The 21,721-nt window shown below is 39.9% G+C and overlaps 1 protein-coding gene and 1 long non-coding RNA gene across 27 annotated transcripts in view; one reads left to right on the plus strand and one right to left on the minus strand.

The window, feature by feature from the left end:
- Positions 1-21,721, minus strand: part of SPTLC1 (serine palmitoyltransferase long chain base subunit 1) — a 65,458-nt gene that overhangs the window by 6,483 nt on the left and 37,254 nt on the right. For 2 of the 26 annotated variants that reach the window (XM_082402961.1, XM_082402950.1), the window contains exons 9-15: positions 18,280-18,387; positions 16,028-16,123; positions 15,574-15,670; positions 14,417-14,471; positions 10,144-10,261; positions 6,787-6,890; positions 4,711-6,091 (exon numbers count right to left, since the gene is read on the minus strand). In XM_082402961.1, coding sequence (XP_082259087.1) covers positions 5,998-6,091; positions 6,787-6,890; positions 10,144-10,261; positions 14,417-14,471; positions 15,574-15,670; positions 16,028-16,123; positions 18,280-18,387 — 672 coding nt within the window. In that variant the 3' untranslated portion in view covers positions 4,711-5,997. The other 24 variants (XM_082402972.1, XM_082402974.1, XM_082402956.1 and 21 more) reach the window with 20 other exon arrangements.
- LOC309633741 lies at positions 1,745-4,750 on the plus strand. Its single transcript, XR_014247701.1, has 2 exons — positions 1,745-1,835; positions 2,927-4,750. It is a non-coding gene; the product is annotated as an uncharacterized lncRNA (long non-coding RNA).

Raw genomic sequence — 21,721 nt, forward strand, 5'->3', positions numbered from 1 at the left:
AAAAACTTGTCATATAGATACCTGATAAAACTATTTGTTGGTACCTATCCAAAGAAAGACTTTGCAAACTCTTGGACTCAAGATTCCAATTCTAAAATCCACATCGTAGAAATTCCCACAGAGGCACATATAGTTACATGTTCCAGGATGTTCATTTCAGCATTGTTTGTTGTAGGAAAAAAAATAAGAAACTTAAATGTCTACGAAAAGAAAATTAGTCAAATAAATTGTAACACATCCAAACTACAGAATACTCTTCATAAAGTAAAAGGAATGAAGGCCTGGTATAGAAAAATTCCTAGGTTAGGTCAGAACAAGGAACAAGAACAAGGCTGTTGTTCTGCATTTAAAAAAATCTATTTGAATATAGGTATATATGTAAATAGAAACCGGTCCTGGAGGATCTCCAATGAATTGTGAATAAGAGTTGCCCCTGGGAAGGGGAGTGGAATGGGTGGAAATAGGATTTTCAAGTTTTATTCTTCATGCCTCCTTATTGTTCGGATGTTTAATTTGAACATGTAATCACTGTGTAATTTTAAAAATGTAAACAACGAGGAAGCAAGGCTCCTCATCCCCAGGGACGAAGAATAAGGACTTTGCACATCCATCTAAGCTGGGGAGTCAGACGAGCCGGGAGGCCACCCAGCCACTAAGGGACAGAAAACAGATGTGGAGGAACCGTGGGCCACGTGCACTCACCAATCCCCTGGTGCTCAGCTCCAAGCAGAGACTGTGGGTCGATTGCACAGGGCAAATGAGGGTTTTCTCTTCACTTGAACAAAAGAAATCAAGAATGTGGAAGAGGCAGATGTGACAGCCATAAAATGATGTATCACCCACAGATCTGAAGCCGTGGAAATGGCAACTCAGCCCTGTTCTAACTCAACTCAGCTCAGCAGCAGCAGTGTTAGGATGCGCAGATAGAGAGACATCTCTGCTATCCCGGTAGGGGACCCAGGCCTGCCTGCATGGAGGCAGCCTGTTGGGAGGCCTGGCCTCCAGACCTCTACTAGTTCTGAGCTTGTGAGCTGAGAAAGGGCCAAGCTGCAAATACAAGTCTTTCTTACCTGCAAGGAGCTGGGAAACCCGACAACACACCACACTTTAACTGCCTCTTTCACTTTCACTGGCATCAGAGCCTAAACACGCTGGGAATTTGAACAGAGGTCTCTCTCTTCAGCTCCAGCCCCCAGGGTGGGTGGGACACTCCGTTTCTCAGCTATCAGCCCCCGTGTGGGAGATGGAGGGGTGGGCTTGGAATTAACTGCCAGGAGATCTGGATTGTCAACAGAACATGCAGGAAGCTGGTTCTAAGCCGTGCATGTGAATTAAGGGGACAGAAATACTCCTTCAGTCTTCAGTATTTGGGGTGGCTTTCCATAAAGCAGTTGCAGGAAAAATCACGGACCCGGATGTCATGTAAGTCCTAAGCCCTCCTGGAGTGATTTCCTACTGGATCATGTAAGAGGTAAGAGATCTGCACTCCTGTATCGAGTTCTTTTTGCCAATTTGTCTCATTCACATTATTATCATTAATAACAATAATAACACATATTTTGTACTTGCTACGCATCAGGTGCAATTTAAAGTATTTGCGTGTATCGTCTCGCCTAATTCTCACAACGGCTCTGTGGGCTGGGGCACGATTACTCTCATTTCACAGATGGAGAAACTGAGGCACAGTCAGTTTAAGCCACTCTCCAGGTTCACGCGATGGCAGGTGGTGATGCTGGTTCTCCTCTAGATGACCTGACTCCAGGGCTTCCTCTGCACTGTGCATGGAACCCTCGGCAGCCTCCTCAGATGTCGCGGGGTCTGTGGACTAAATGAGGGTGAGAGGACAAAGGGGCCCATGGTGACGAGCAGCATGGAGGGTGCCTCCAAGGAAGTTCTTGGAAGCCATTAAGCAGGGGAGGGATGGCGTGGGGCTCAGGGGACAGTCACTCTGAGGGTAAGTACCAACAATCGGGGGAATGGAACCCAAGATTTGAAGTTTTCTGGCTTGTGCATTGTCATCAAAATAGGACGTTGGTTGGTGTGAGGCCGAACAAAGGGGCCTCCACATCCCCTGCGGGAAAGGTGTGTATGGGTAGTTCTTTCTCAGTGACAGAGGTCTGTCTGGAGACAAGGAGAATTTTCCAACTTGGCCTGGGAAACACTAAGACAGCAGGAGGATTTAAGATAACTCAAATATAGTCCTTCAGCCCAACTCTCTATTTCACAGAAAGAACTTGTTCAGTGAGGAGTAGGGTCTTGTCCAAGGACTCATGGCTATTGAATAATGAGCTACGACCAGACCCTGTTCTGTTTTCGAATTTGCCTTGGGCTGCCTCCTGTTCTGTTCTGGCATACTGTCCTCTGTGCTGACGCCTGCCACCCCCTCCAAGTCATAGACTTCCAAATGTTCATCATGGACAACACAGATAAGAAAGTATTTGATGTAATGACTGGAAGAAAGTCAGTTCATTAGTAGTTATGTTCATTATCAGAGATTCGTACTTGATTCAACGGTTTCTAGTATATTCAGAGAGTTGTGCACTCATCACCACAATCCGGTTTTAGAACACCTCCTGGAAAGGTCCCCGGTGCTGACAGTCTTCATCAATCTCATTCTCACCCCCAGCCGCAGGCAACCACTAACTTATCTTCTTTTTAGATTGGCTTTCTCTGGACATTGAATATACATGGAATCACATAATTTCGTGGTTGTTTTCATCTGGTTTCTTCACTTACCAAAATGTGTTTTTTTTTGAGACTTATTTATCCATTTCTTTTTATTGCTGAATTGTATTCCATTGTATGAATATACCACTTTTTGTTTACTCATTCATCAGTTGGCAGACATTTGACTATCATGAATAATCCTGCTATGAATAGGGCTTCCCTGGTTGCACAGTGGTTAAGAATCTGCCTGCCAATGCAGGGGACACGGGTTCGAGCCCTGGTGGGGGAAGATCCCACATGCCGCGGAGCAACTAAGACCATGCGCCACAACTGCTGAACCTGTGCTCTAGAGCCCGCGAGCCACAACTACTGAGCCCACGTGTTACAACTACTGAAGCCCGTGCGCCTAGAGCCCGTGCTCCACAAGAGAAGCCACTGCAATGAGAAGCCTGTGCACTGCAACGAAGAGTAGCCCCCGCTAGCCGCAACTGGAGAAAGCCCGCGCGCAGCAACAAAGACCCAATGCAGCCAAAAATAAATAAATAAAATAAATTAAAAAAAAATCCTGCTATGAATACTTGTGTACAATTTTTTGCACAAACGTTTGTTATTATTTCTCTTGGAAGTGGATTTGCTGGCCCACATGACAAATTTGTATTAAGAAACTGCCAAACTTTTCCAAAGTAGTTGTACCATTTTACTTTTCCACCAACAATGTAGTTTCCAATTTTTTCCATATCTTGCCAATATTTGGTGTTATCTTTTTGATTATAGTCATTCTCGTGTGTAATAGTATCTCTTTGTAGTTTTAACTTGCCATTTCTCTGATGACTAATGAGGTCAAATACGTTTTCATGAGTTTAGATATTTGAATGTCTCTCTTGATGCAATGTCAAGTCTTTCACCATTTTAAAATTATGCTTTTGGATTTCTTATTTTGGGGTTGTGTTCTTTATACTTATGGATACACATCTTTTATTATATATGATTGGCAAATATTTTCTCACAGTCTGTGACTTGTCATTTCTTTCAAGCTGTCTTTTGAAGAAGAACAAATTAAACAATGAGTTAATGAAGCTTAATTTACCAATTTTTCCTTTTATGGCTTACGCTTTTGGTATTGTATCTATGTTTGCCTAACCAAAGATTTAAAATATCTCCTCCTGTGCTTTCTCTTAGAAGTTTTGTAGTTTTAAGCTTTATATTTAGGCCTGTGGTCCACATGTCCTAACCTGACTCAAAGCCCCACTTTTCCTGAGCTAGAGCCTCCTGTGGACAACAGAAAGGGAACCATTGTGGGTGGCTTCTTTCTCCCCTGGGGACAACTGTTGAGTGGAAACCAGCTCAAAAGGTTTCCATGCTGCTCACCCAGCCACTGCCTTTCTAAACAGAGGTCCATTGATAGAGCACTTCAGAACCCTCTCTCTCACACTGTTTCTAAAACAGCAATTTGCAACCTGCTTGAGGTTTGAGATGACTGTTGTTTCTCAACATTTTGCTTGCTTCATACAAATTTACTGCTTCCAGTAGATATTTTCTGTGGTGTATATTACCAGATTGTGGTCACTCTACAGCTTTAATATAAAGACTCTAGTTTTGGTTCGTGTTGATGTGTTTCAAGGATTGAAGTTAAATAATGTGTGAGCATTAAATAATGTTAATAAAGTTAAATAATGTCCACCATCTTTTCCAGGAATGTCCAATCATTTTTTAAACGTAGCAATAAACAACTAGATTATTGCAATTTTGACTTATAGAGTATTATAAAAGTAGCTGAAAAGTTACAATCCTAATCTGTTTATAAAAATAATAGGTCTGGTATTTTTGTAGTCATAAGTGGCCAAGGGTTAAATCAGTAGGAACCAAGGAAATTTCAGATACTGTACATTGAAGAAAGGCACTAAGAAATTAAATTAATATTTTCCAAAAACCCCCAAGACACAAACACACACACACACACACAAACAGAATACTACCCTAGGTCTGCAGAATTTAAAATCAAGAGACTATTCTGTTGAATAGATTACATATGCAAAAGACTGATTATCAGGAATGTAGGTTTATTTCATTAAAAAACAAAACAGATTCATCCCCCAAAGAGTACTGTATCCTTTAAAGCAGCAGCAATCACAAGGCACATATGTACAAAATACCTCAAGCAAAATAGAAACTAAACATTAAAAAAATGTTATTTAAAAAGATGTTGAAGATCATTTGTTAATATGAACATATATTATAAAATGACATTTTTAATATAATTTTATTCCTTTCCCTTTAATAAGAGATGGAGTAATGGTGTAATATTTATGTACTACCTTGTGGCACATATCACAAACATTTATACCACCCAACTTGGTTTGCTAAAGAAAAAACAGATAGCTAAAGCACAGCTTAAAAATTTTAATTTTAGTGCTTTCACATCTTTTTTAGATATTTGGAATTCATAAGCTGAAAAGAAATAAAGGTCTCATTTTCTTTAGCTTAGAAAAAAAGCTTGTAGTTATACGTCCCTATACAAAAAAGAATACATTCTAGATATTCTAAAATATCAAGGACATGATTTTTATTTTGGGATCATCACAATAATCCTCTTCTGAAAAGATTAGAAGTCAACACATAACGAATGTAAAGGTCAATTATACTAAAATAAAATAGTATTTGATTTAAATTATTGCTCACTTAGGAAGTATAGTGACTATTCTCTGGTTAGGGATGCTAAGATTCACTGTTAGAAATGGTGCAACATCAGTATTTAGCGTATATAAAAATTCTAGGATTCAAATATATTATAATGAAAAATTTATAATAATCACACATAAAGTATTCCTTTATATAGTAGCCAATATATACATTGAGCTTCACATGACGAAGACTGAAAAAGATGTGTTTGAATTAGATCTTCAATACATTTTGTATCATATATGCTGAAGTGCCTCTAAGCTTCAATGTTGCAGACAATTTTCTGAGATATTAAGGAGTGCTCACAATCTTTATCATTAGAAGGGAAAGAAGATACACTGAAGCTCCATTTTTAAACAATGACAACAAAAAAAAGAATATAAAATACTAGTATTAATAAAACGTTTAAATAGCACAATTTAAATATCAGTTATATGCTGTCATTAGTTTTTCTCTTAAGAGAATCAGTTCTTGGGCTTTTGGATTTGTTTTCTTTCAAGTACCCAGCATCCTTCTCGTGGTCATACACTGAGTCGATACCCACACCATCTAGTGACGCCCCGTCTGGTACCCGCAGGCCCCCTGTGGCTCACTGTGCAGTGACTCAGGCCTGTCTGCGTGTTGCGTGGTGAGAGGCCACCAGGCCCCAGACTAAAGCAGCACGGTCTGGGCCACCTTGCTGATCGTGGTTGCAGCTTTCTCCAGTTCCTCTTCTGTTTGTTCCACCGTGACCACAACCCTAATGCTGAGAAATAATAAGGGACACAAAAGATAGTCAAATGAGAGTCTATACCAAGGGTCAGCCTGCCACCTGTTTTCGTGAATGAAGCTCTTCTACTGGAACATGGCCTACTGTCCCTAGCCACTTTCTCACTGCCCCGGCAGGGCTGCGTAGTTGTGGCAGGGACCTGTGTCCTGCAAGCTGAAAGCATTTTACTACCTGCTATTGACAGGAGTTTGCCGTTCCCTGCCTGCACTAGTAGCGATCTAGTCCAGGTAACCTTGCAGTAGGGCTCTGCCCAGGCCGGCAGGGAACTCTGTCCTTTAAATCTACCGCTGCAAGCAGTATCAGGCCCAAAGCAGGAAGTCAACGTTTCCCATATTAATGAGCGTGTGGTTGTTCACAAGTGTAATTCAGTAAGTACCGCAGCACAGTGGCAGGTCGTCGCCAATGCGAACCTGGGCTGTCCCAGTTCGTTCTTGGGATCGCAGATGTTTCATTAAGTTAATTAAGTTAATTACAGAGTCCTGAGGGGATTTTCAATTAATACGGGAAAACATCTAGTTTAAGAACAGAAACAGGTGATGTTCTATCTTTTAACTATACACATTCTTCCTTATCCTGTGACAGTCTTTCAAAAAATTTCAAAACATAATACATTTCATACAAAGTTTAAAGTAGAAAACAATGACTCAGGTCATAATTTTAAGTATACCAACCTCGGAGGAGGGAGATACTTCTCTTCTTTCTCCAGGTAGCGCGCCAAAGTTAACGCGATGCCTCTGTCCATGCACTGTATGAGGAAAAGGAATACATTTGCAGCCTGGACTGCAGACACTGGTCATTAAAACAGGAAGGTGCACTGAAATGCTCCTCTCAAGAGTAGTTTTAATTCACCTTTCCAACTATAACTGCTAGAAGACAAAACAAAACACCACAGAATCATCTTATCATCTTGAGAGCACTGCTCTACAGAACTTCCTGCAATGATGGAGGTGTCCGTCCTGTGCTGTCCATGACGGCAGCCAGGGGCCCACGTGGCTCTCGGGCACTTGGAGATATGGCTAGTGCAACTGTAACACTGAACTTTGAATCTGACTTAATTTAAACAGCCATAGGTAACTAGTGGTTACCACTTTAGGCAAAGCAGAGTTAGGACAAGGGGAAACAGGACCAACAAAGCCCCGGAGGCTAACCAAGAGCTGGACTTAATAACGCCAGCAGAATCATTTCAGAGAGGAATTGCTCACACGTCAAATATCAACAACACCTCTGATTCCCATGTGCTACACTTGGACACAGTGCTACCAAGCACAGAAGAGTCTGGTGTCACATTCTGCACAGCTTTCCAATACATCAGCTACCTGCCAACATTTTTTTAAAAATTAAATAATCACTATCAAAATAAAGCATAAAGTCAGACGAGGGTAATGGTTTATAAGGGTTTCTTCCTTGGGGTGATGAAATGTTTTGAAATCAGATAGTGATGGCTGCACAACCCTGTGAGGATACTAAAAACCACTCAACTGTATACTTTAAAGAGTGAATTTTATGGAACGTGAATCGTATTTTTAAACAAACAAACAAACGAACAACCAGCTAGAGCAAGGGGTGCTGTAAAGGAAAGAACAATCACTGCCAGCGTGTGGCAGTGCAGGTATTTGCCTGAAGAGGGGCCATTCTGTAAGCTGTGAGGCAAGGTTTTCCTCTGCTAGGAAAAGATGGAAAACAACGGCAGGCAATGTCTTTTGCTGATTCTACATTCTGGAAGTGTACTTGGAAAAGTTAACTCCTTCTGCAAACATCTGGACTGGCTCTGTTTCTAGTCCTGTCTAGTTAAGAAACAGTATAAACCATAGCTCAGTTTGTAAAAACTGTTTTATCAAGCAAGTCAACAAAAATTTGGCAGAACTGCTCAGTTCTGCAAAGCTTAAACAAGAACTACGGTGTCATGATCCTTTTTTCTCTTTCAAATATTGAAAAGAAAAAGCAAAGAGGAACAGGACAAAAGACTTATTAAGATGGACGCTGCGATGATGCAAAAAAACTCTAAGAGTTTTCCTCCTCCTTCCTACAAATGCAGTTTCCAGATAGTATTCTGTTCCCTTCCCTAGAGCCTGTTCTCTCCTCATTCAACTCTCAAGGTGATTTCCTGAAGACAGCCAATATCCAGTGGGAGCCCACAGATGTAACTTTGGGATCTGTGAATTGTCCAGACTCACTTTTTCTTTTTGTTATGAGGATAACCTATGTAAGAGAAGTATCGAGTCACTTGATTCACATGCCCTTTCTGAGTCTCCCTCTGGAACAGAGTAGCAGTAAGACCTTAGCTGTTGCTACCCAGTGAGAAAAGAACTGAGGTGGATCTGACTGGAACTGACACCCTGGCACCTAGAGAAGGGCCACGTCCCGTGACACAAAGTGTGTAGAGAAGCACCCTGAGGGGGTTCGAGGGGAGGCTCTGGGATAATAACGGCGTCACCACAGACTCCAACACAGGACATGCAGCTTCACAAGGCTGCTCTGGCGGCGGTCAGCATCAGTCACACCACCCGGCAACTCAGTTAGAAAACAAACTCAGCTGTCACATGAAGGTAATGTCATAATTTGACTCTTACTAGGCTTGTCTGTTCTGCTTATATTTAATTTATAAATTTGTTTTGGTATTACATTTGTACAGGAGCTCTAATTAAAAGGATGCTGTACTTCCTTTTATAGCTTATACATTTAAGTAATATGACAATAAAAACACCGAGGCAGTAAAAAAGGTCTGTGGGGTGCTTTTCCCCTTTAAAGAGTTTTTTTTCAAGTCTGCAGAGCTGCACCTGAGGAGACATCTGTGACATTTCCTCACTCAGCAAGGCGAGAGCCACTCCAGCCTGTTCATTCACAATCTGACACGTTTCCTTAATTAGGAATCTCATATTCTGGGTTTGGTTTTATTTTGTTTTTTTAGGACAACTGATTCTGGAAGGCCACAAGTTGCAAGAAGCTCTCCACGAATCAATGATCCACAAGTTGCAAGAAGCTCTCCACGAATCAATGACTGCAGGTACTGTGGTTCACACATCGTCGGGTACAGGTCAGCTGAAGCCAGCGGTGAAGCCAGAGGCTGGCTTAGCACCACAGTCTCCATACTGAGCAGCCACGTGTCTGCCTGCTGTGCCACAGCCGGGCAGGGGCACACGGCAGACTTGACCAGCACCACTACCCTGACGCCTGGCAGCACAGACTCGGGGAAGGAGCCTCTGAAAGGAACCGTCAGGACAAGCAGGACAGGGAAGCAGGGTGAAGCCTGTCTTCATTCTCAAATACGTACGCCATGTATTTCAGCTTCAAGTACAAGGCAGCACCACCCTCGGTGCTCAGTGCTGCAGGGCCACTTGACCGTTCTTCAGAAGGAGGAAAGTGAGGAGAGAGGACTTCGGTGAACGCAGCTCTACTGAACAGTAAAGGCCAAGGGATCTTCCCTAGTGATGCGTTTCTTAGTTAATAACTAAGGTACACTTAGTAGTAAGACTTTCAGAAGTCAGACATTTAAATCAAGCTCCCAAGTTAGGCATGGTAAAGAAGTGGCTCGTCTTCCTTCCTTTTTGCTTACAAGATTATTTCGACCTGTTTCTGAGCTATGCTGGGTGTTCAGCCCCAGACAGTCAGCTGTCCGGTGTTGTGCGCCATCACCATACAGAATGCCATCCCCACCTACATGTGCGAAAGCCTGGCTTTGTAAATAGTAAGCAACTGGGTTTTCTGGAAGACTAATTATTCAGAGTGGAAGCAAAGCGTATTTTAATACAATGTGGCAAAGAACACAACTTCAACGTGAGCTGAAAATTGACCCAATGGAATAACCTGTAGCCTGTCAGTAGAGACGTGCTACAGACTCCACTGGGCAGGGACAGACGTCGGGAAGGCTGGGCATCAGAACAATTCCATGTCACCAGAGGGGTAACCACAACTTCTGTTGTACCCAATCTCTTAGGGCAAAGAGAGCATTCTTAAAAATGACCTTAAAAATTGCTTGGGTTCAGGGTAGAAGGGCACGAAGAGATTCAGCCGAATAACTGGATACTCACTTGAGTTACTATTTCCTGAAGTAGTTTAACGTCTCTTTCTCGACACCCAGTGCTCTCTTCCAGCTGGAGGTGAAATGCTGGAGAAATGGACTCACCCACCACTTTTAATCCAGAAATGCTGAGGAAGGGAAACACACACACAAGCATAAATCCTCTTCCGAGCTCAGATTTCTCACATATAAATAATTTTACAAAGTCTGCATTAATGAATGTGACAGAAACTTGGGACTTCCATGGGAAACATCATGTGGTGGGATTCCAGATCTGACAAAGGGAGGTAAAAACGCACGCTCTGGGCAGTGCTTCCTAGTCTAGGACACCCTGCAGCACGGCTGGGAAGAGGATTCCCGGTCCCGCAGGACCCTCCGGCTCACATTTCACAGAGAACACGTGCGTCATCCCCAGCCTCCCACCAGACGGTCTACATGCCTCACCCACCTTGGCTGGGGCCACCCCCTCCTCAAGGGGCCCCTTGCAGGCCCACTCAGCCCTGGGCCTCTGCCCTGTCGCTTCCTCTCCTCACCTGCCCTCTCTCTCCTGTTCTTGCACGGCTAGCGCCAGACACGCCCGGTCCCAGGTCCAGGGTCACTCCTCTGAGGGCCTCCCTCATCACCCACTTTAGGGAAGTGTCTGCACCATCATTTTCTATTATTTCTGTTTCCTCCATGGATAACATATTATAATTGATAATGCTGCTTCCTTATTTGCTAAATCTTTAGTTTGTTTCTTGTCTTTTATAAACTACAGGGATGATTTCTGACACTAAAATTTTATATTTTGGTCACCAACAATATATTTAGGTTGTAAAGCTGTCTTCTTGTGTACATGTTTAATTTTAAATTTTTCTTGAATTACGATTATTTTCTTCTCTCTTAGGATTAACAGCACAGAAATCTGCTGTTTCTCAGGAAGGAAGAGGGATTTCTTTAGGGGCGAAAGCCTGTATTTTCAAATGATTATGGCAGTGTTATGAGAACTGCAGGCCATATAATTTAGCCAGGTATGGTTTGATTTCTGACCTATCTCCTAGGACAAAAATAGTGATACATGTCTATTTGAAATTGGGCTAAACATTTTAAATGGCTTTCATTTAGTCTGCTTTACCTGGAAAGATCTGCTTTTCCCTTAGAATGAAATGAGCACAAAAAGCACTTGTTAGCATATTCGATTCTTCAAATATGTTTAGGACTCAACAAGCTTTTACTGAATGACTACCTGTGCCGAGTATCACACGAAGTGAGGAAGCTAAGCTCACCTGCCTTTCGAACCACCCTTGGACATCATTAATTTGTGTCTACTTTCTTTAAATGTAATGCATCACACTAGGATCTCTCAATAAATCAGGCTGCAGATTTGAATCATGGAATCTCAGACTCTAGGGCTTCTGGAATATGGGGAAACCTTATAGATCAGTTGTTTTACTACTGTAGAAACTAAGAAATATGCTTTCAAAACCCATTTCCTAGGTGAATTCTGAATGTGTTAAACTTGTACACAAAGAAGTATTAATTGTTTTAGGTCATGTACTCTCAGGGAGAACTTAAAAAATTACTTTTCAAATTGCATTTCATATGAATTAAATGGCCTGGATTTTCCTTGATACAAACAAGGCACCTACAAGCCCAATTGAGCTTATTATTCGATCAAATGGGCTCATCTCACATGTTAGGTGGAGCAAGTTGGTGAGAGAAGGAATGAAACAAAATGCTCTCTTTCTGGCTGCCTGGATGCTGAATGTCGCATTAAAGTTTAACTAAAACCAAACGGACAGAGAATTATAACTTGAGTTCAGAAAGTTAGAAGCTGTGTTTCAGAGCCTGTTATACTTAAAAAAACGTTTCTGGAGAGCACATTATTTACCATATTACTTTACCCATTTTACCAAATGGAAATACTAAACACTGGTCTAGGTCCTAGGGATAGAACAATCAACAATTCAGACGTGGTCTCCATCATGTGCTTAGTGTGGGGAAAGCGCTGGACATGAATAATTATCTGTTAGAATTTAGGGGCTCTTCAAGATTCCAGCAAGGACCCAAAGTAGCATAGGCCGCTGACTTCCTCTCCCAAATGCAACCTCAGAGATGAGAGAAGCAAATCACTGACTAGAGGAGACTAAAAAAAATTACTTAGAACTGAACACTGAAAATACTTACTGCCTTTGAAATGTTTATCTTTAAGCTATTTATTGGAAAATAATAACACCAATAACCTAAATGTAAAAAGCTAAAAAAGAGTAAAAAAACACAATTCAATGAAACAAGAAAGCAGAAAAATAAGGGAAAAAAATCAATCAAAGAAAACAAAATATGAGTAAAAAACAAAATCAAACTTAAAAAAACGTGCTGGGCAAAATCCTGGAAAGATTATCATAAGAATGAAAACGACAGAAACAGAAAATAAAAAGGGGAAATAATACAGACACAAGAGAGAGAATCATAGACTACACCCAGCCCAAAGGCCCCAAGTCTAGAGAGTCTTACAGAGGAGTCCTGCTCAACTTTGAAGAAACAAATAATCAAGCCTGGTCTTATACAGTGGCTCCATAATGCAGGGAAGTGGAAAAACTGCTCAATACTTTATTGAGGCTACCACAACATTGATTCCTAGGTTATATTAGGTTGTTGTAACAAAAGATTATAGACCCATTTAAATTATAAATATGGATATAAAAATTCAAAATCCTAACTAACAGTGCAGAAAAATATACTGTAATCAAGGAGGGGTTTACTCAGGAATGCAAGGATGTTTTAACATCAGAAAATACAGTCATCCCTCGGTAGTCACAGGAACACTGGGTAAAGTGCAGGAGTAGAGGTGGGTTTCAGTAGTTTCAAGTGTACATGAGAGGTGAGGATGTGGAGAGGGCATAAACAACTCTGGAAAAAGACTGGCTACAAAGAGAAGCAGAGCAATGGGCTAGTTGCTAGAGGGGAGTATGGGGTCACGGGAAAGAAGAATTTAAGACAAGATAGGGCAGAGTGTACTTGAATGCTAATCAAATGACTCAGGAAAGGGGAGAGACTGAAGAGAAAGGAGAGGAGACAACCAAAGGCACTCGGTCCTTAAGAAAGGAGAGCTGTGATGGATGGAGGAACGTTTCTTTGGCTATAACACGAGGGAAGACTGGTTCGGATACCCGCAGGTGTACAGGTTTGTGAGGGAAAATGAGGGAGTTGCCAAGTGACAGCATGAGGCAAGGCTGTCAGCTAAAAGTGGGTGGAGTGAGACAGAGGGTTAGGGATTTTGGAGAGAAGAAAAAGTGTGAGAGAGCTGGGAAAAGTAGAGGATTGGACTTAAAAAATAAACACATTAACACTCATAGAATAAAGGGCGTCTGAGGTAGGTGTTCATGAATTGACAGTGACTCCAATGTGCTAGGCTGAGCTGGTTTATTAATATTTCATAAGCCAATGTAACTGGAAACAATAATATCTCTCTACCACAAATCATGCAAGAACTTTTGTTAGGATCATAAGTCAGACCCAGACTTCAATTATTTCTCCCCCTACTTTATCTGGAACATCTGTGACCTGCTTATTTATTAACTGTCCTTGTTAGAAAAGTTTCTAGTTTCCATATCTGGCAATAGGGATAGGACTTCCACGACTGAGAAGGCAGGTTTCAACTTGGAAAGGCAAAAAGAAACCACAGGCAAGGTGAGATCATTTTCTGTAAGATAAGAAATCTGCCTGAAGATGTCACTAGCCTCAATGTTTTTCTCAATTCTAGAGGAATCTTAAAGAACTACTCTTGTGTAGTTAAAACAAAAGTAAACAGAACACTCGTAAGGTTCACTTTGATTTCACTTGTTTCTTTTTCTTGAAGTAACTTAAAAAAATGAGTAATTTTCTAAAAAGCAGCATGGACAGTATGAACCCACTGTCATCTAATTACATCCTTTTACCCGTACAGATGTGTGGGAATTCTCCAGTGTTTATGCTGGTTATTTCTGGTGGCAGCATGTTGTTATTTCTTTTCATCTCTGTTATCTTCTGTACTACTGTAATATTTTACCAATGAGCTTGTATCATTTTTAGAAAAACAAAGTTATGATTTTTTAAAACAATGACAAAATGGATGCTCTGGTTTCACACACAGAGACAAATTTGAATGAACTGTGTTTTTGGTTTCTTAGTTGCAATTTAGACAAACTGACTCAAGCCTATTAAATGCACTGAAAACCAAAGAGGTGACACTCAAAATTTTTCACAAGTTGTTTAAATGTTGTGCAGATAAACTTTTGAGTTGGTTGAAAATATATAAAACTCACCCTTGTAAAGCTTTATGAATTCGTTTGCACTTTTCCTTCAACACTGCAAAAATACCTGAAGGAAACAAATACATTTGATAGTACATTTGGAAGATTGGATATACTAATCTAAAAATGTTTTTCAAGATCCAGTTCATCAATTTAAAACGCAGCAAATCCTTCTGCCCACTAATAACACATAAATAGACAGCCAGTAACTCCTCTGAAGGTCCCCAACTTTCATCTGTGGCATATACTAGCTGGCACCTGCTCACCCAACTTTCAGCAAAATCTGGGATAAAGTTTTCCACAACAAAACAATGGCTCTGTTCTTATTAAGATACTATAAATTATCTGGCCAAGAACAAAAGGGTACAAATATATTAAATATTTCTGGACCCTAAACAATTTGGGAAAAAAATAGACACTGCAGTAATGTTTATGATCTCTTCTTGATATTTTCACTTTCTTTTAAGGAAAATCCACAAACTGAAATATCTGAGGAGACAGGAGTGGCAGGGTATCTGACAAGTATATGAATGTGCACACAGAAACACTCACTTTTACTGATTCTCTGAATTAAAACCAATGCTGAATCTTTAGAAATTTATAAAATTTAAAATTACAAATACCAGGCCTGCTTTTCCATTTTCCTTTTAGTCTTTGGTGAGGAGGCGCTATAACAGCCCAGAACCACATTTTAAATTGAGTCGACTGCCCATTAAGCAAGTTTTAATAGTTGGTAAACCTGTATGGGCCTCAGCACCAACTCATGAATCAAAGGCTGATGGGCAAAACTAGACAACAGTTATAAAATTATAAGTACCAAAAATTAGCATACTTCAGCTAATTTCTCAAAAAACCCCGATAAACTAAATGATGACTGGCCCAGAGCTAGTCCCTCCTTTTTCTGGCATCTCTGCCCACCAAGGGAGCGAGCTTTGCTTTGGCTCTGGCTTCATCTCCAGAAACATGAGAGAAGCTCTAACCCGGAAACCCTGAGGCAGGGACAACTTCTTCACCATCATTTTTCCCATAAATTGCCAGATAATGTAATTCAGAGCCAGAACTTTGTCTGGGAAATCATTTCCTCCAGCTAATTTCTCCAAAAAGGCAAACCAGCAGCATGGCTAACATGACTTGAAATATCTTTGATTTCCTGGGTTTAAAGGTTATACCTGGATTTTCTTCCATGATGTTGAGGGCCTCAATTGCAGCAGCAGCTAAGAGGGGAGGTAATGAAGCTGAAAAGCAGTATCCCTGGCCGGAAAGTCGCTGAGAAGAACCAAACAAGTTATAAAACATAAACACTTTTTTTGTCTCTGTTTTTCTTTGGCTAAAAAATCTAAAGGCACCAAATCTCTGCACTCCCTACCAAATAGCACGTACAAATGGTGAGGTGGTAAGACCCAGGCATGTACAGAAGTTATGTAACAAAACCAAAACTTTTTTAGAAAGGGAGATAATTTCTAAATGTAAATATTTTGAATGATTCTTTAACAAATCTACTTCTAAATAAAAATTGTGTGAAAAACTAAGTTAGAATGAAATTTTGTAATAGCGGTTACATTTTTAGTTGACCAGTGGAGCAACGGGTTTCAGTTTTTGCTTTTGTTTTTAAAAAGAACCCACCTGATGGTCAATTACGAAAGACCTGCCACAGCAGAAACCCCCAATAGAAGCAAGTGAATTCTCCATGTTGGCACTGATAAGATCAATATCATCAATCTGTCAGAAAAGAGGGACAGTGGGAGTTATTTCTCAATTTAAAGAAAAGGAGGGGGGAAAAAAAAAAGGCCAATGTCAATCCTAGAGACAAAATTTCAGCACTAATGTCAACATCTGGATTCAAACTACCTCCTTGAAAATAAAGGGTAAGTCATACAAAATCAATTGTTAAAAGGACGGATGTTTCATAGCCCACCTCTGAAGATGTCTCACTTTATACGTTTTTGCCATTCCATCATTCATCGACAATTTATTCACAGTGGAAGAGCTAGATAAAAGATGAAATCTAAAGTTGTTTGATACTAAACATATTCAGAGGTACAAGATAAGATCATTTCCTTGCTAAAACAGTGGTCTCAGCTGTCCTTCTCCATAGAAGGTACTTGAGATAAATAAAAAGAAATCTATCAGGGTTTTGAGCACTTTGGAACAAGTACTACATTCCATTTACCTTTTCCACCTTTTCAAAAATGAAATCAATTTATCCAAACATGATGGCAATGGGCCATCATGGGCTCTGACCAAAGTGGACCAACTGGGCAGTGGATGAACCTAATGTGCCCACTGGGCTCCTGAGTACCCACGACCTTCTCAACGGCTCAGCACTCCTTTGGTCCTCACCGTCTGCTCCAGCCCCCAGCACCAAGTTCCATCCTGCATACAGTAGCCATTCTGTAATTACTCAATGATGGCCATAATAATGACTGGTCAGATCACATCTGGTGTTTTTCCAAGTGTTCCACAGATCCAACAAGGAAACCTGCGCACTCTTCTTCTTTTTTTCTAACCTTTCATTATGAAAAATTTCAAACATATACAAAAGTATAAAGAATCCCCATCACCAGATTCAATAATTATCAACTTACGGACAATCCTGTTCCACGTATAAGCCCCCTACTGCCCTCTTCATTTCTTTGGAGCAAATCTCAGACTTTACATGTTTTCATCTATAAATATTTCGTGTGCATTTCTAAAAGATATGCCCTCTTTCAAAAACATTACCACACTTAAAAAATGAAAAATTTCTTAATATCAAATACTGAGTGTTCAAGTATCTGTGTCTCACAAAGCTTGTTTTTCACAGTATTTGTTTGAATTAGGGTCCAAATAAGGTCCATACATTCTGCACTCTTACTCAAGCCATTATAAATACTACCTCTGAGACAACTGCTGGAAGCAGTGAGAAAACTAGAACAGTGAAATTAGATAGTGCTTTTTCCTTCTTTAAAATTTTCATGCCTTAAAAATTGCTCTGGTGTAAATTTTACTTGAATTAATTTCCATTTATCTTAAATTCTTCAGTGCATTTCATTGCCAAATGTCAGTTTGTCTTTGAAGAGTATGCTTCAGTCAACTTGGTGTGATCGTCATTCTGCTCTACATTTTTCTCTAGGTCTGTATGGGTAGAGGGATGCAAATAATCTAAGGCGAGTTTATGTTTTATAGTTCAACATTTTAACACAAGCTGCAAAACTTTTATGCACAAGATTTGGAGAAAAGCTTCCTTCACATCAACCACACAGCGGTGGGTAAGGGCAGGTTACACAGTGGTCGGTGAGGACAGGTTCTGCAGATTGGCCCACACTGTTCCTCTCCGAGGCTCTAGGAGCAAAACCCACTAAGAGTAGGGCTAGTTGAGGCTCATTTCCTTTCAGCAAGAGAAAACATAAAAAACTCACTCCAGTTGTCTGGGACCTTGAGCGGCTTTGTGAATCCATGCTGGTGGTATTTCTAATATATATATATAAATCACCCCCATACACACAAATAACAATACAGAATTTTAAATATTAGAAAGAACATCTTTTCACTGCTATGATACTTTCTAAAGGACAACTTAAGAGAATTCTTACTGATTTTAAAGAAAAAATGGAAGGCAAATTTAACTGTTTCTAGAGAAGAAACACTGAAAGCTGGGATCAAATGTTACCGTGTAAACAGAACACAAATTCTATGATTAGCCACTGAGTTCCAAGGGAAGATGGGGACCCTGGTCTGGCTGACCCAATCCTCTGTGGGCTCAGTGAAGTGACAGACACCAAAGCTGCATCCTGCACATCGATGAGGAACACTGTCTTGTGCCCATGAAACCTGCCCAGCAGGATGGAACTGCATGGTTACTATATGAAGGAATGTTCCAAAAAAGCAGAGCTTACATCGATTCCAAAATGTTCAGTGACTCCTCGGCCATGCTCCCCCAGGACTCCAAACGAAAGGCTTTCCTCCAGAAAGATCCTTGCTTTATATCTGTATTTTAACTTAACCTAAGTGGTAAATAAACACAACTTTAAAATACTGAAAATTCATAAAATTCATATTTGTGAATCTGCCTACTTGCTAAAATTTATTTGTAACCTCCAAATCAATACTTAGGGCATATTTGCAGGGTGGTGAAAAACTTTGAATCACCTGAAATGCACCTTCCCAGCTGAGTTAACAGGCTACTGCTTCAGTTTATACTGCAAACAAGTGTCCTTTTCACATTCTGTTTACTGCCACATTTTTCTCATTTTGTGCTTTTCGTTGTGATTTTGTTGTTTAAAATGGCCCCCAAGCACAGTGCTGAAGTTCGGCCTAGAGTGCCTAAGTGCAAGAAGGCTGTGATGTGCCTTATGGAAAAAATGTGTGTGTTACATAAACTTCATTCAGGCCTGAGTTATAGTACTGTTGGCTGTGAGTTCAATATGGATAAATCAACGATATATATTAAATAAGGTGTCTTTAAACAGAAACACATATAAAACAAGGTTATGTATTGAGTAACTGATGAAAATGTTGTGACTAGAGGGTTGCAGAAAACTAACTCTGTATTTGCCCTAGGAGCAAAAGTTCAGTATTTGGTAATTCAGTATTTGCAGCAGGTTTATAGAACATAAATATATATATATATATATATATATATATATATATATATATATATATATATATATATACACATACACACACACATATACACACACACTTTATAGAACATAACTACCATGAATAATGAAAATTAACTGTACTTTAGATGCTCTAAAATGATTCAATTTAACTCAGTAATATAGACAGCACAATGCCAATTTTTAAAGAAGGAACTGTTAAGACACTATGAGTATAGACATGTAATCTATCTGTTAAATACTGGTCTGATTATAGATAAAAACTTCTAGGGAAATGTTGTAAATATTCTTCCCTCAGAGGCACTATTCCAATTTAGATTCATTTTTTTAATCCAGAAAAAGTTTTCATTAATATGTTTTTAATCTTTTTTTTCCCCTTTGTTTTCTGGCTTATAAGAAAGTTCTTTCCCATCTAAGGTTTAGATGCATATTTATCTATATGTTCTTCTAATTATTTCATAAATTTTTTGGTTTATACATTGGGAGGCTGAACATATGTACAGATTTTTTCCCCCTAGTGTTTAATTGATTTACCCCTTTATGATATGTATGTGATAAGTTTCACAGTTGAATTAAAATACAGTGATTATCAACCACTAAATTTTTATATATATAACATGAGAAGTTGGGCTCTTAAATCTTTCCATGACTCATGTAATCTTCTCTTGTGCCAGAATCATAATTTTTTTTTAAAGTTTAATTAATTAATTAATTTATTTATTTATAGCTGTGTTGGGTCTTCGTTTCTGTGCGAGGGCTTTCTCTAGTTGTGGCAAGTGGGGGCCACTCTTCATCGCGGCGCGTGGGCCTCTCATTATTGCGGCCTCTCTTGTTGCGGAGCACAGGCTCCAGACGCGCAGGCTCAGTAGTTGTGGCTCACGGGCCTAATTGCTCCGCGGCATGTGGGATCCTCCCAGACCAGGGCTCGAACCCGTGTCCCCTGCATTGGCAGGCAGATTCCCAACCACTGCGCCACCAGGGAAGCCCCAGAATCATAATTTTAATTATTAAATGTTTAATTACTATGACTTTTTCCACTGAAACTATAGAAATAATGCACAGAAATATATAAGATGGGTTGATGTCTCATATCATGCGTCTGATAATTTATTTTTTAACCATCAAGATTTTACAGGCTAGGGCTTCCCTGGTGGCGCAGTGGTTGAGAATCTGCCTGCCAATGCAGGGGACACGGGTTCGAGCCCTGGTTTGGGAAGATCCCAAATGCCGTGGAGCAACTGGGCCCGTGAGCCACAACTACTGAGCCTGCGCGTCTGGAGCCTGTGCTCCGCAGCAAGAGAGGCCTCAACAGTGAGAGGCCCGCGCACCGTGATGAAGAGTGGTCCCCGCTCGCCGCAACTAGAGAAAGCCCTCGCACAGAAATGAAGACCCAACACAGCCAAAAATAAATAAATAAATAAATAAATAAAGAAGCTTTCATTAAAAAAAAAAAAAAAAAGATTTTACAGGCTAATCTTGTGAATCAACATCAAATTGGGAGAGGGGTCCTCACTGGGCTTTTACCTGAATTTTCATTAACAATGAACAAACTAATTTGGGGAGAATTACATCTTTTTAATACTAATTCTTTCCCATCCATTAATAAGAGGTATTATATGAATGAGATAGTTTCTAAAAACCATGTTTTAGAAAATATTTAATAATATTATCACAGTACTGGAACACAAACAGACAAGTAAAACAAAACAGGAATCCTTTTGTCAAACCCTAATGTGTATACTGTAATTTTACATACTCAGTACTTTAGGTACTTGATCTGTTCCTACACTTTACATTTTGTTTCACTGGCTGTATATTTGCCCATCAGTACTGATTTATTATTGTACCCCTGTAACATACAGTTCTAACATCTTGTGGCCGACTATCTCTCCTACATTATTCTATCAGTCTTTGACACTCACAAAAGGAAGGAGAGGAAAACAAATCTCTTTTATTGACATTTAGGATGTATCTAGATTTCCTCAAGAAATAGTGAAAAACTTAAAAAATAAGATATGAAACCTTTATTTTGAATCCCTATTCAATTGATGGACTCATAGATTCAGATTTTAATGGTCAAATGCAATGGTGGTTTATTACAGGAAAATCAGTGTAATACACCATACTAATAGAATGAAGGATAACCACATGATTAACTCAACTGATGCAGAAAAAGCATCTGACAAACCCCAAACCTCTCATGAGAGAAGCATTCAACAAATAAGAAATAGGAGGGAACTTCCTCAACTTGATAAAGGGCATTTACAGAAAACCCACAGCTAAAATCACACTCAATGGTGATGGCCTGAAAGCTTTCCCTTTAAAGAGCAGGAAGGACACTCACTCTTGTCACTTCTAGTCAACACTGTACTGGAAGTTCTAGCCAGAGCAATCAGGCAAGAAAAAAAAAGAAAAGCATCCATCCTTGGAAAGGAAGAAGCAAAACTAGCTCTATTCACAGATGACATGATCTTATATACAGAATAAGATCCACAAAAATACTGTTTCAGCTAATAAGCAAGTTCAGCAAAAGTTGAATGATGCAAGATCAATACACAAAAGTCATCTGTATTTCTATAATTAGTAGTGAACAATCCAAAAAGGAAATTAAGAAAACAATTCCATCTATAATAGCATCAAAAAGAATAAAATACTTAGGAATAAATTTAACCAAAGAGGTACCAGACTTTACAGTAAAAGCCACAAACAATACTGA

This window comes from Balaenoptera borealis, assembly GCF_965194805.1.
Source record: "Balaenoptera borealis genome assembly, chromosome: 8".
Lineage (NCBI taxonomy): Eukaryota > Metazoa > Chordata > Mammalia > Artiodactyla > Balaenopteridae > Balaenoptera > Balaenoptera borealis.